The sequence below is a fragment of the Lacerta agilis genome, chromosome 2 (genome assembly GCF_009819535.1).
Source record: "Lacerta agilis isolate rLacAgi1 chromosome 2, rLacAgi1.pri, whole genome shotgun sequence".
Lineage (NCBI taxonomy): Eukaryota > Metazoa > Chordata > Lepidosauria > Squamata > Lacertidae > Lacerta > Lacerta agilis.
This window is the reverse complement of record NC_046313.1, coordinates 41432278-41445716: the sequence shown is the minus strand read 5'-3', so window position 1 is coordinate 41445716 and position 13439 is coordinate 41432278. Positions and strand designations below refer to the sequence as shown.

General features: G+C 42.1%; 1 protein-coding gene across 4 annotated transcripts in view; it reads right to left on the bottom strand.

The window, feature by feature from the left end:
- Nucleotides 1-13439, bottom strand: part of ATP10B (ATPase phospholipid transporting 10B (putative)) — a 62946-nt gene that overhangs the window by 31749 nt on the left and 17758 nt on the right. For 2 of the 4 annotated variants that reach the window (XM_033139804.1, XM_033139805.1), the window contains 3 exons: nucleotides 4338-4575; nucleotides 2967-3052; nucleotides 2299-2405 (listed from right to left, as the gene is read on the bottom strand). In XM_033139804.1, the coding sequence (XP_032995695.1) occupies nucleotides 2299-2405; nucleotides 2967-3052; nucleotides 4338-4575 (431 nt within the window). The remainder of the gene's footprint in view (nucleotides 1-2298; nucleotides 2406-2966; nucleotides 3053-4337; nucleotides 4576-13439) is intronic. The other 2 variants (XM_033139806.1, XM_033139807.1) reach the window with 1 other exon arrangement.

The following is a 13439-nucleotide window of genomic DNA, read 5'->3' as shown; positions in this document are numbered from 1 at the left end:
GAGTGCAAGGGATCTTCGTGCCAGGGTGCCGGATTTCCTTAAGACAGCCCTGCTGAGGCCCATCTGGTTGCTGTGGGATCTGATCCAGCAAGACAACTGTTATGTTCCACCCAGTTCTACACTAAAGACTAGAGATACCTTACTTTAAAATCAGCACAGTTTCCTAGTACTACAATATTGAGCATGTTACTCAGTGAAATACATTTTACAACCAATCTACCTCCTGGAAGTATTACTTGAATATACTGTTTGGGGGGACTGGTAAGCTCGTGCAACCATTACCATTACTATAACCTGCTATAACTATTACCATTATTAGTGCAGGATATTTCTTTTTGAGTCACTTCCTTATAGTCAGCAAAGAAAGGGATTTTGTTTCAGTGTCTGAAAACTGTAGAAACATACACTGTTTTCACAATGAACAGCTACTTGAGGTTAGAAGAGACAAAGTACTTAAAAGTGTTAGAATCTAATTAGATGGCCGACTGATTTTTAAGTATGTTTGACTATTTCACAGCAACCAAATTGACTTAATGAGAAGCTGCTAGTGCACTTTCTGTGTGAAAATAAAGAAAGCCCAATATGTCAGATCCAGCAGTGAGTAATTTTAATGTTACTTAGCTCTTCTTGAAGTGAATCTGAAGTACCAACAAAACAGCAGGCCCAAAAAGAAAATGTGTACTAAATTAGAATCAAATTGCTCCAATTTCAGTGGACGGGTATTTGAAGTTCTAACCACGAAACATGAAAGGGAAACCAGACTTTATTCTGTACCCCTCATGGTGATTTCCGAGTTCCCTGCTTTCCCTTGCTCTGAGCATGGCCGCTGTGGAGCTGTATGTGAACAAGATATCAAGTGACAGTCCCAGCATCAAAGGTCTCAGATGCAAATAGACAGTTTTGCAGAGGGATTTATTAGGAACGAATATTCCTAAAATGTGCCTTTAGGTCCTCCACAGTATTCCTAAAGGCACAGTCCTAAAGTCAGGAGCTGTCATTGAAACAGGCATAGCATGGGAAGGAAGTTAGTTCAAAATACTCTCTTTTTGGAATGACAGTCTTGATCAGGATCACAACCACAGCTGCAACTTTCTTTTTTCATGGATGTCCAAGGGCATGCAATTGGGTAACATGCTGACATTCCCAGTTTACTCAGAGCAAGTTGCATTGTTTTCAGCAATACTTCCAGGCAAGAGAGCACAGGACAGAGCAGTAGATCAAAAAGTCTTGGAGCCCTGGAACCCCTAAAAAGGGAAAGGCAACCTGTGGCCTTCCAGATATTGTTTGACTCCAACTCTCATTCAACAGCTGCAGCCAGTACAGTCAATGACCAGTTGTTGTCCATCAACATCTGGAGGGAACCAGAAACAAAATAGGAAATTCTTTCCAGTAGCACCTTAGAGACCAACTGAGTTTGTTCTTGGTATGAGCTTTCGTGTGCATGCACACTTCTTCAGATACACAGAGGGAACCAGGTTCTTCCTCTATTATAAAAGCTCCTTCTTCACAGTGTACTCAGTTCTCTTTTAAGTAGCTTCTCTGGGTACCTATTCTGGATCACCAAGTGGGGCAAGCCATGTTTGTCTTCCTTCAGACTGTTTGTGGCCATTCCTGGTTAGGTATTGCTCAAATATAACCTTTTTATTTAATTCCCCTCTCTTTTATAAAAGTTCTCAGGGTGTCTTTGCTTAAGAAGAAAATACAAAACACAATTAAAACACAAACAGCACAAATCTGTATCTAAACATACTCACGGGTATGGCAGCCAAACAGTATCATTGATGCACATTTTATCCCCATAAACTGACCTTTCATAAAGCAACAAGTTTAGCTAAAGCCACTCTTGCCCTCCCTACCATTTACAATGGTAAACCCCAATGGCAAACAAATGAGTGTCTAATATAGACATAGGTCTAAGGGAGGACTGGGAATGCCAAATCTATGACTCTACTGCATGGCATTTCAAATCAAATCATTAATCCCACTGATTAAAAAAGGTAAATCCTTCAAATATGAAGTTTATAACAGTTTATACACACAGTTGTTGTTGTTGTTGTTGTTGTTCATACTTATAGTGCATTCCTACATGTCTACTCAGAAGTAAGTTCCATGAAATGCAGTGAGACTTACTCCTAAGTTAGTTTATCCAGCATTGCTACCTTGATTACATGAGACTCTGCGAGTGCAAAACAAATTTCAGGTTGCACAGATGACTGTTGGGACAAAGGAAATATCATATTTCTGGGCTGAATAGATGTAAATGCACTCTCTCAGCAACTGGGTGGGGAAAAACATTACCTGCATAGACAACAATTCCTATTGTAACCTCTGTGTTCCTCACTGTGCATCCACGAAGAAGGAGACTTTCATTGTTAAAACCAATTCGTGTGAGGTCAGGCTGCTCCCTACAAGGAAGACAAGGATTTTCCATTTATTTCTTGGCTCTTACAGTGCAATCCCACACATACCGGTATCTACTAAAAATTAAGCCCTGGTGAGTTCAACAAGACTTATTTCTAGGTAACCATGTACTGGACTTCAGTCTTACACACACATATATATCACATTTCTAAACCAGAGGTGGCTAACCTGTGGACCATCATATGTTGCTGGACCACTAACTCCCATCATCCCTGGACCATTGGCTATGCTGGCCAAGGTAAACAGAATCCCCAAACACCTGACCTCAAGTTAGCCACCCTGTTCCAAGGCCATGCTGTGGCTTCAAACCAGAACACAAGGGCAGAGTTTCTATATTACAGATACCCTGCCCAAGGTCCACATCAGATTCACCAAAGAGTGGTTCTGTAGAGCACTCTTTATGCTCAGTGTATGAAGATCTTGGGAGGTTCGTTCCGCTTTCTGTTGTGCAACAGTGCCAGCTGTGCAGGTTATAGGTAGGTAGGTACAAATGAAGTTTGTCTGAGACATCTATGAATGTAGGGATAAACATTGCAGTAACTTACACATAGCCTTTAAATCGATTGAGATGGTTGTTGGGTTTTTCGCAAACAATTGTGCTTTGGAAAAGTTCTGGTTCAAATTCAGCATTCTGCAACAAAACCAAACCCACAGTGAGTTCCTGTTATGTCAGGAGCAAATCAGTGCACTATTTCTGAAAGAATAACAAGCGGTGTAGTGAAAAAGGAACATCAAGCATTTAAATTTACACCAGAAACAACTGCCACTTAACAGTGTAATTTACTGTGAGCCCAATATTTGTTATTAGTCTGTCAGGTTGAAATGTGTTCTAATTTTGAATACAGTTATAATGTATGTGTGTTTTCAGGCCTATGTATTTATGTGTGTGTATTTGTATATTAAATCATTGCTTAGACATCAATTATACAGTGTTGTAAAATGTAGCATCAAATGTATTTGTGGCTGCACACACACATCTTCCTTAAAGAATGAGTAGCAAAGATAATAATGTGATTCTGAATGCATGAACACCACCAACAAGGCCTCACCTGCCAAACATAAGGTCTGAGGTGGCTGATATTGGGAAAAGTACTCAGGTCCAAACTATTTAGCATTTTACATGCTAGTACTAGCACATTGAATTGGGCCAGATTTCTAAGGTTTGGACACCTTAATTTTACCAGCTTGAGTTTCCATTCCCCGGCATGTCCAAACTTCATTTTCAGAACAATCAAATGTCTCCCTCTTAGATTTTGAAAGCCTCTTTCCTTTATCTCTTTGAGTTACTATGTGATTCTGATCTCCCAAAATAGAAGACCATTTCTTTTTGCATTACAATGTAAACCTGCTGATTTTATATCTGCTTGGCCCACCTTTGTTTCACTGCTCCACCATGCTTCTTGTCTGCATTAATGAGGGATTTGTTAAGCGCCACACAAAATGGCTGGCATTCCACCAGCTGTGCCAGCCTGGATTAAGGCACACTCACTGCTGTAGTTATATAGTTTTGGAGAGGCACCTACCTATGTATATTATATATAGGATTACTATAGTGTTAAAATTCAAAGTGTAGCAGCCATTATTTTATAAACAGTAGCCATCTCTCTGCCTTGCTTTCCAAACACAGTAATTCAGTACCAAAGGCTTGAGGCTGGTTCACATGACATCTCTTCAGACCACTTTGCCACACAAAAGCTCCGAGTCATGTTTGATCTTGCACCTGAAGCTAACATGGTGGCAGTTGTGGAAATGGTCTTGTGTGAGCTAATCAAAGCACATTTTACCATATGGGTTTGCTAGAAGTTATCCTGCTAAAGATTCCCTCCAGCTGGACAGTTCTTAAATTTCTTTGCATACTGAGGTGCCACTAAAAGAACAGAGGTAAGACAAGTTGCAAAAGTAGCTTCCAGGTATACCTGATTAGAGAATCCTTTCACAACTTGTCTTTGTTTAAGGTTCGTCTCGCCGTCAAGATTTGATGTCTCTAAGTGACAGATCCCATTCTGATCAGAGGTGTGGAGCAGCAGGATGTCTGCAGGGATGGTCTCATTACATTGCAGCTGCACAAAGTCTCCCACTCGTACCTCTTCCCAGCACGTCTCAATGTAGGCTTTTTTGTTCCTGTTATGAGAAAAGACACCACAGCTGAATGGCCTGTGACAGGTCCATCAAGTCACAGAGCATCTCTTTTCTTTGTGGTACAGGAGTGGCTGGTGAAGTGGTTCAAATGGGATGAGGAACAAATTCATTATTATTTTTTGCATTTTTATGAGAAATTTTGTAACTGACATTTCTCAAAGCAGTATGTGAACCCTAAGTATAAATATCCCTTGAAATTTGCATATCTCTGAATTTTATGATGCAGGTCTCCGGTGTGTACCAAAATGCACTTACTAGGGGAAAGTGTGCATATCTATACATATACTAGTGAAACTAACATACAACAATTCACTCTGTTAGGGGAAACTGAGTGCAAAAATGTGCATGTTAGTTAAAATTACATACAAAAAAATGTGTGTACCTCCTTGTGACTGTGATTTTATGAACACCTTTTAATATTGTGTTTTTCAGTTGCTGTAACTTGTCCTGGAACTTTATGGTGAAGGATGATGAATTTTCATGAAGATTTTTTTTAAAAAAATTGCTGCAGAAATGAGAACTGAATTTAACATCTGGAAAATAACAAACTGAGGGAAACTGAAATTGGCATATTCACCCATCCCTAGTTGAAGCCAAATGTTTTACTTATTGATCACAGACATATAATAAGTACAATAATGTATGTTTGTTTTTAAAACTCTTGAATTATTTGGCCAAAATTCATGATAGCAGGTGACAGATGAGCACCTCTGAAGAGGGTGTTCCATAACTGTTCCATAAGTGCAACAGAAAAATCCCTCTTTCCTGTCACTACTTGACTAATCTCTGAAGGGCCATTGAGGATTATTTTAATGAATGGGCAGATTTGTATGGGTATACCAGCCTTTGGGATATTCTGATATTCAGCTTTATATAACTTTACAGGTCAATGCCAGCACTTGCAATTGTACAGTGGTACCTCAACTTACGAATTACTTGACATACGAATTTTTCAATTTACGAATGAAAAAATTGCCTGCACGCCTACGAATTTTTCAACATCCAAAGGACATCCGTTGGCGGTTTTAGATGGGGTTTACTCAACTTCCAAATTTTAGATGCGGTTTACTCGACTTACGAATTTTTCCGAATTTTTCGTTTCCAATGCATTCCTATGGGGAAATCGCTTTTTTCGACTTACGAATTTTTCAACCTATGAATGTGCATTCGGAACGGATTAAATTCGTAAGTTGAGGTACCACTGTACTTGGAAGCATATAAGAAACCAGGGAAGATGTTTAATACCAACAAGACAGATTCCATATGTTTAATCCTAGTCAATTATTTGGCTGTTGTGTTTTCAAGCAAGTGAAGCTTCTGAGTAGCCTTCAAAGGCAGCCCCAACAATGATGCACTGTAGAAGTCTTTGCATATTCGCAATTGCCTGATAGCTGCAGCAATCTTCAAGGAGTTGGGAAGGTTTAGTTAATGGTGGCTGAATGATCACCTTTTTCAAGGTGGCTAATTTTATCTCTGATGTAGGTGAAGTTAAGAGACAGTGTTCATGGTTTCTTGGTAAATTTCATAGTTGCTTTGGTCCAACATTACCTGCTTATTGTTGTTGTTTAGTCACTTAGTCATGTCTGACTCTTTGTGACCCCATGGACCAGAGCACGCCAGGCACTCCTGTCTTCCACTGCCTCCCGCAGTTTGGTCAGACTTACGTTGGTAGCTTTGAGAACACTGTCCAACCATCTCGTCCTCTGTCGTCCCCTTCTCCTTGTGCCCTCCATCTTTCCCAACATCAGGGTCTTTTCCAGGGAGTCTTCTCTTCTGATGAGGTGGCCAAAATCCTGGAGCCTCAGCTTCAGGCTCTGTCCTTCCAGTGAGCACTCAGGGCTGATTTCCTGAAGAATGTATAGGTTATCTGCTACCTGCTAGGAATTGATTCATGTGAAAAAGGTTTCTGCAGAGCCTCTCCCACTTGGTTACCCAAACAGCTATGGGGTGATTGGAACAGCTACTTAGTACTGCCTAAAAGCCACCAAGTTTTCAAACAATGCTGAGGTATTTTAGAGGTACTGTGGCAGGTATCTTTCTCCGCTGCCTGGTCTCTTTCTTTAATCTTCCATTTTGTGTTCAGAACTTGTTCAAAATCTATGTCCCTAAGCTGGGAATTTGTAACAGGAAATAAATTAAAGTTGGTGATCACAGACACAGTGGTTATGACTCTGACGTCCGCTGAAAAGGGAATAGATTGCACCGAATCAATATTTCCATCAAGAACATGGACAGAGAACAAAATGCGTATTTGTTGGGAAAACAGAACTGTGATGAAGGATTGTAAATGCTTTAAAAGATAGGATTAGAGACTCAAATGATCTTGATAAATAGGAGAGTTAGCCTGCAATCGATACAATGAAGACAAATGTGAAGTATTGCACTTCAGGAAGAAAAATGTTTCCACTTTGCTTGGTGTACTTGAAAGTCTTGGATACAGTAATGACATTCCAAGCAAGTTGCCTGGGTGCAAAGGAACTGACTGAACAGGATTCTACCTTCCCTTCTTTTCCCCTGCAGCTTCCCCGTGTGCCCTCAAAATCTGGTTCAAGGGCAGATTTTGGGGGTGCATGGGGGCTGCAGCAAGGAGAAGAGGAAGGTGACATCCTGTTCAGAGAGTTTGCTTATGTAGTGTTAAATTCCTCCCATAGAGGCAGAGGAACACAGGAACATAGGAAGCTGCCTTGTATCGAGTCAGATGATTGGTCCATCTAACTCAATGTTCTCTCTACATCAGAGGTGGGGAATCTCCTAATTAGATTTGCCAGACCCAATCTATTTACTGTCATTTTATTTATGATTACATTTCTATCCTGCCCTTTCCCCCTCCCACCACCAAAGGAGCAAACCCACACACCTTCACCTGGCGTGGGAAAGTCCGAACCATGGCTTGAAATGTCAAGCTGTGACATAATAATAATAATAATAATAATAATAATAATAATTTTATTATTTGTACCCAGCCCATCTGTTAAGTGTGCTCCCTGCTCTTCTTTGACAGCCATGGCTTGAGCTGTACAGTGTCTTCCTTCACAGATGTAGCTTGAATTCACACAAGTGAGGAATCTTCTTCACCTGAGATCATGGTGATATCAGGGAACTGACAGGTGGGTGGATGTGCCCAACTGCAAAAGTTGTCTGCAGAGCACAGGGGAGTTTCAGATCTGGTCTGCTGGCCAGATCCTGTCTTCCACCTCTAGTCTCCACTGGCTGTAATTTTGCACAGCAGGGATTTCTCAGATCTTTTCCTAGAGACCATTCCCAGTCATAATAGACATACATATTTGTGTCTAGGATTTGCTCTTGAAAATACTGTTACACTAGATGCTGGCAGAAGGTGATGACATTAACTTGCAGAAGTGCCTGGAAGGTAGTGAACTGGATCCCAGGTCCTTTGGGGAGTCTTTTAGCAGGAGAGTGAGGAAAGCACTCTTTGCACACACTGCATAGATCATTTCTGAGTGCCAGCATAGGTCCATGCAGGTGCTTCAGATGGTTCTGTACAGATCCAAAAACTACCAGCTAAATGATGAGGAGATCCACTGTACTTACAGGAAGGCACTGGAATATTGCTAAGTGTTGCAGAAGGTCTACCTCCATCTGCTAATTGTGGTGTGGGCGGAGCCCATATGATTTGTGGCAGTATAATGTAAGAACTAGTTCTTCATTCTGGAGGTCCAGCTCTGAGGGCCTTCTGGTGGTTCCCTCACTGCGAGAAGTGAGGTTACAGGGATCCAGGCAGAGGGCCTTCTTGGTAGCGGTGCTCGTCCTGTGGAACGCCCTCCCACCAGATGTCAAGGAAATAAACAACTATCTGACTTTTAGAAGACATCTGAAGGCAGCCCTGTTTAGGGAAGTTTTTAATGTTTGATGTTTTACTGTGTTTTTAATATTTTGTTGGGAGCCGCCCAGAGTGGCTGGGGAAACCCAGCCAGATGGGCAAAGTATGTATGTCTGTACAAACAAACAAACAAACCTGGGTTTAAGAATAAAGGGAACTCCAAGTTTCCTCCAGAACCCAATTAGATTCACAACATGGAACCATGTTTTCACCTCTCTCTCTCTCAAAAAAAGTTTGGATCCCTTGGAAGCTGCAGCCCATTACAGTAGACCTTGTGGGCATGTGAATGTGGTCTCCTGAACTCACTGTCACCTTATTTCAGGTGGGTAAGAAACACAATGGGTGGAAACAGCAGGGCCAAGTATGCTGCCTTGATATCTGGACTCCATACGCTGGCTGCACCAGTTTGCCAGCACCAATGCACAACTCCTACACTGTGCTGTTGTGCCAATACGGTTCTTTCCTGCTGTGATGAGAGCAATGTCAGACGTTCAAAATGAGGTTTCAAAAGTATTTTAATCATGAAAATAGGGAGGGGAATATCTTATACAGAAGCATGTTTAAACATTGTCTGTTGAGAGTTGGTTGTGGGGAGGGAGGATTTTCTTTGACCCACTTTAGGCACAGCATTAGAAGCAAAGGGTGTGTCATAGTTCTTGATGAAAGAGGCACCTGCCGCTTCTGTCTGGGGAACAGCACATTATTTCCACCTGCTTTTCTGCCAGAGAAATAAAAAGTACGAGGCTCTCTGGCTGATAAATGAAAACAGCTAAATTAATTCATTGCCTGGAGTGATTTGAATGTCACAGCATGTCTGTTATTATCATTATGTGAAGTATCTGCTCCCTTTAGGACTGAGCTCTGGTTAGCCACTGCTCAATGGAAGCCGTGCTGTGCAAGTCACTCAGACCAGTGAAGATGATCAAGAGATCAGGAGAGCGAGACACTCTTCTCCAAAGCAACTCCTAGTGCCCTGTGATGACTCGCCTCACACTTGGAGTGGCAGTGCTGTAAAAACTAGCTGCAAGCCAAAATAGCTCACCATGTATGAGCCAAAATAGCTCACCATGCTGGAGATGCTTCCTGCTGACAAGCCTATGCTTTAGGTTAAACATTATAATAAATCCCATTGGAGCAGCTCTGCAATGAAACAGACGAGCCGTTCATTTGTCCAAGAGCATGTCAGGTGCAAGGGCCTGTGTGTTCTGTCTCTGCCCCTCCACCACTGACCTTGCTTACAGGGTTCCTCCCTGCGTTCAGGAACCCTGATCACAGAGTTTTCCAGATCTCACCGAGGCTTGTCAGCATTTTCAAGTGAATGTACTTTCAAGGCCCGTTCAGACCTTGCCATTTAATGCAGCGAAGTCAGGAACAGACGGTCTGGGGTGCATAGCCTTGTGCCTCCAACATAATATCTGAATGGAGCTAGGCTGACAGGGTGAAACTTCATGGGATGTTTCCAGAATGGATGGGCATCTGTTGGGAATGGTTTAGGAATGGAGGCTCTGGTGACTCACAGCTGTTCCATTCTGTGATGCAGAAGCCACCATTCGATGGTGCTGTGAGGGAGCCTCATGCCCTCCCAAGGGATTCAAAGGCATGCAAATACGGAGTTGGGTAAATTGACTTTCTGTGAATGGGTGCTGGCATCCGTCTCGGGTGTCAATGGAGGAATGCAACTTTGTGGGTGAGGTGAAGCTGTTGGAAGGTTGCAGTGCCTGTTGTGGCTGTAGAGACCGATGCAGGCGAGACATGTTTTGTTGCATCTGGGGCAGATGAAGGCATCCAGGTGTGTTGCTGCAGATGCACCATGGCACTTCTTCTCTCTTCACTCCTCACAGCAGCCATTCCTCCTCTGGACACTGCTATGGATACATGACTTGACTGCTTGTCTCTAGGCACTGTGGTTGTCTGCAAGGGATTCCCACACGATGTTGCCAACTTTCATGTCATGTTTGCAGACATCTTTGTAACACAGAGTTGGTTTGCCAACTGGCCTGGTGCTGGAAGCCAGCTCCCCGTAGAACATGTCCTTGGGGAACCCTGAGCCAGAATCTAACTCATGCTACCCCAGGATAAAAAACATGGATCAGAACATTGCTTAATATCCTTGTTTGTAACCAGAAATTAACCACATTTGTGTAGTTTCCTATACAGTAGTTTAACACAGCCTAGAAGCATTTTATTATGGTGTGTACAAGAAGGGAAGAAGTGTGCAAAACATTACTTATTTTTGGTTTAAAAGAGGATGGTTTATTAGTATGCCATGTCTGAACCGGGCCAGTGACTTGCTCTAGATCACCAAATGAGCTTCAAGTACACATTCATTTCTAAATAAAATAAAAAATTCCTTCCAGTAGCACCTTAGAGACCAACTAAGTTTGTTCTTGGTATGAGCTTTCGTGTAACATTCATTTCTGTTTCTCTCATGCACACAATCACACACTGCTTCCATTGACTGCACATATTAGCTTCAGGTTAACACATCATGTCAGCCTAACCCACCTCACTGTTGGAAACAAAAAACATAACCCAATGAAAGTTCAATTCTTCACCCAAGTCAGTGTGCTACACAGAAAGCACTCATTTCTATCTATGATCACACACACACACACAAACACAGAGAGAGAGAGAGAGAGAGAGAGAGAAATCCTAAAGCACTGAGAGATTTTAAAAGCAAGTCCAGACAACTTGCAGCAACTTATCCGCAGGCTACACAGCATTACAAATATGCCCCATAAGATACACAGTGTGCATTCATAAAACTGCCTCAGTATATACTGATACTATTCAATTTGCAATTTATATTTAGTTTGAAAAGTGGTACAGGGGCATAGCCCTGAAGTAGCTGTTTTTCAAGAAAACCAGGAAAACTGCACCACATAAAAATGACTATTGCTTAAATGATAATCCCAGGATACAGTTCAGCTGGGAAGGCAAATAGCTTTCTTGAGGACAAAGTCTCAATATCATCATTTTTTTGGGGGGGGGGGAAGGGAGGATTTTGTAGAGCCTTGTTAGTTGATGAAAGACAAAAGAAGCCTTTCTGATATACTCCTGTTCTCTTATGAATATTAATCTATGAATCAACTTTCACAGAAGTCTCAAGGCATTTATAACAATGCAATAAAAACAACTAAAATAGGTTTTAAAGCAACATAAAAATCAAGATAGATTTAAAAAGCATTGGTGGGACTAGATGATCCTTCCAATTCTATGATTCACCAGAGAGCCTCACCAGCAGAAACCCTGCAGGAAGACAGCTGCTTGTGCAATGGGACTTTCTTCCCTGTCCTTCCCCCATGCACACCCTGAAATTGGCTTGGGTGGGGCGGGAGAATCTCTGGAACAGTGTGTGGGAGGAAGAGAGGCGGTATCATTTCACATGGCAAGTTAAAATGCTTGTACATTTGAAGTGTTTGTCATAGTGTGATGCTAAATCCCACCATACACATATAAACAACCAAGGCAGAGACCTACTCCTTCCCTCCCTGTCCTCCAGCTAGAAAAAGCCTGTTGAACCAAAGATGCCTTTAATTATTTCCAGAAATTAAAAACAGTGAGCACCTGTTGCATCTCAACAGGAATGCTGTCCCACAAAAACGGGGGCAGCCACAATGAAAGCCCTGGCCTAAGTTGCTGTGGAGTGGGCTTCTGATACTCTAGGGCCTTCAAGGAGAAGCTGCATTCCAGAAAAGCATCCTACAGTGACCTACAGAAGCTGCAAGGTCACTAAGTGCCATCAGGACCAAACACGGAAGTTGCCCTCCCCTGTTGCTTCTTTTTCCCCCAAGCACCAGTGCCATTTGGGCATTCAGTGATCAAAGGTCAGAATATGTTTCTTAGCCTTCTTCGCTATACAAACAAAAGGACTCTACAAATCCAAACAGATAAAAGAAAGAACAAATAAAATGCAAACCAATTTATGCTATAAAATAAGTGGTGTGACTTCCGCAAAGGGAAAGAGCCAGACCTTTATTTTCCCCTTGCAAGAAATGGTTGAAAGTAACAAGAGTTTAGAAGAGAAGTGGGAAATGCTATGTCTGAAAAATAGGGGGAATCAGTGGAAAATTATTGAGTAGACTACAAATAAAGAAATTGGGAATGAAAGGAAGAGGGGCTGTAGAAGAAAGGCGTGTTAACTAGTTACATAGAAGCCCAATGACCTCTTATGTAGTGAAATGGCTGAGGGTGATATACCACACAATAAGCCCCCATTTCCTTTGTATGGCTATTAGGCCCCTTAAATGCTACCCTAGCTGAGTGGAATTGCTCTCCATGGCCCAACCACATGCACAGCAGGGGACAAAAACAGAGTCCCAAACATAAGATTTATGTGCAGTGCTAGGAGAGGGGAGCTATCAATTCATTTAGGGTAGAAGAAGCACACTATTGGCCCTTGTCCACCCAGGATGAGTTATTCAAATGCTACCTTCACCACAGTAATGGGAAAATGGCTCCCATGTGGCTAGGTTAACTTTAAAGGGATTCAGTTTCTGCCTCCAAAATGGTGTTTTTGTTATTTAGCTGTGCTTCACTCTGAGGTCCCAAGGTGGATTACCACAATTTAAAATACAATATTAAAAAATGGTTTAGCAGCAGTTTACTATCACAATAATCGAGTGGGTCCTAAAATATACATCTTAGGTGTGAACATCCGGAGTAAAAAGGTGTGTCTTCACCATTCACTGAAAACTGTATAGTGAAGAAGGGTAGCACCACATAGTGGACACTGCAACAATCCAATATGGAAGTTACTAGAGTATGGAGTCCAGTGGTTAAATCATTTCTGTCCCAAAGGGGCTGTAGATGGTGAACCAACCAGAGGTGGGGGAGAAAAGAACTTCTCGCCCCCGAAGCAATCCGAGTCTCCTGTAACAGTGTTGGATTCAAGCTGCATCTTTTTCCTTCCAGGGGACTGCTACCCCATCCAGAACAGGCCACCTCCCCACCTCCTGAACATGAGAATTCGGGATGCATAACACTTCTGTCTTTTCACTGCCTCTGAGCACCGGTCTAATAGCTCAACCACATTTCC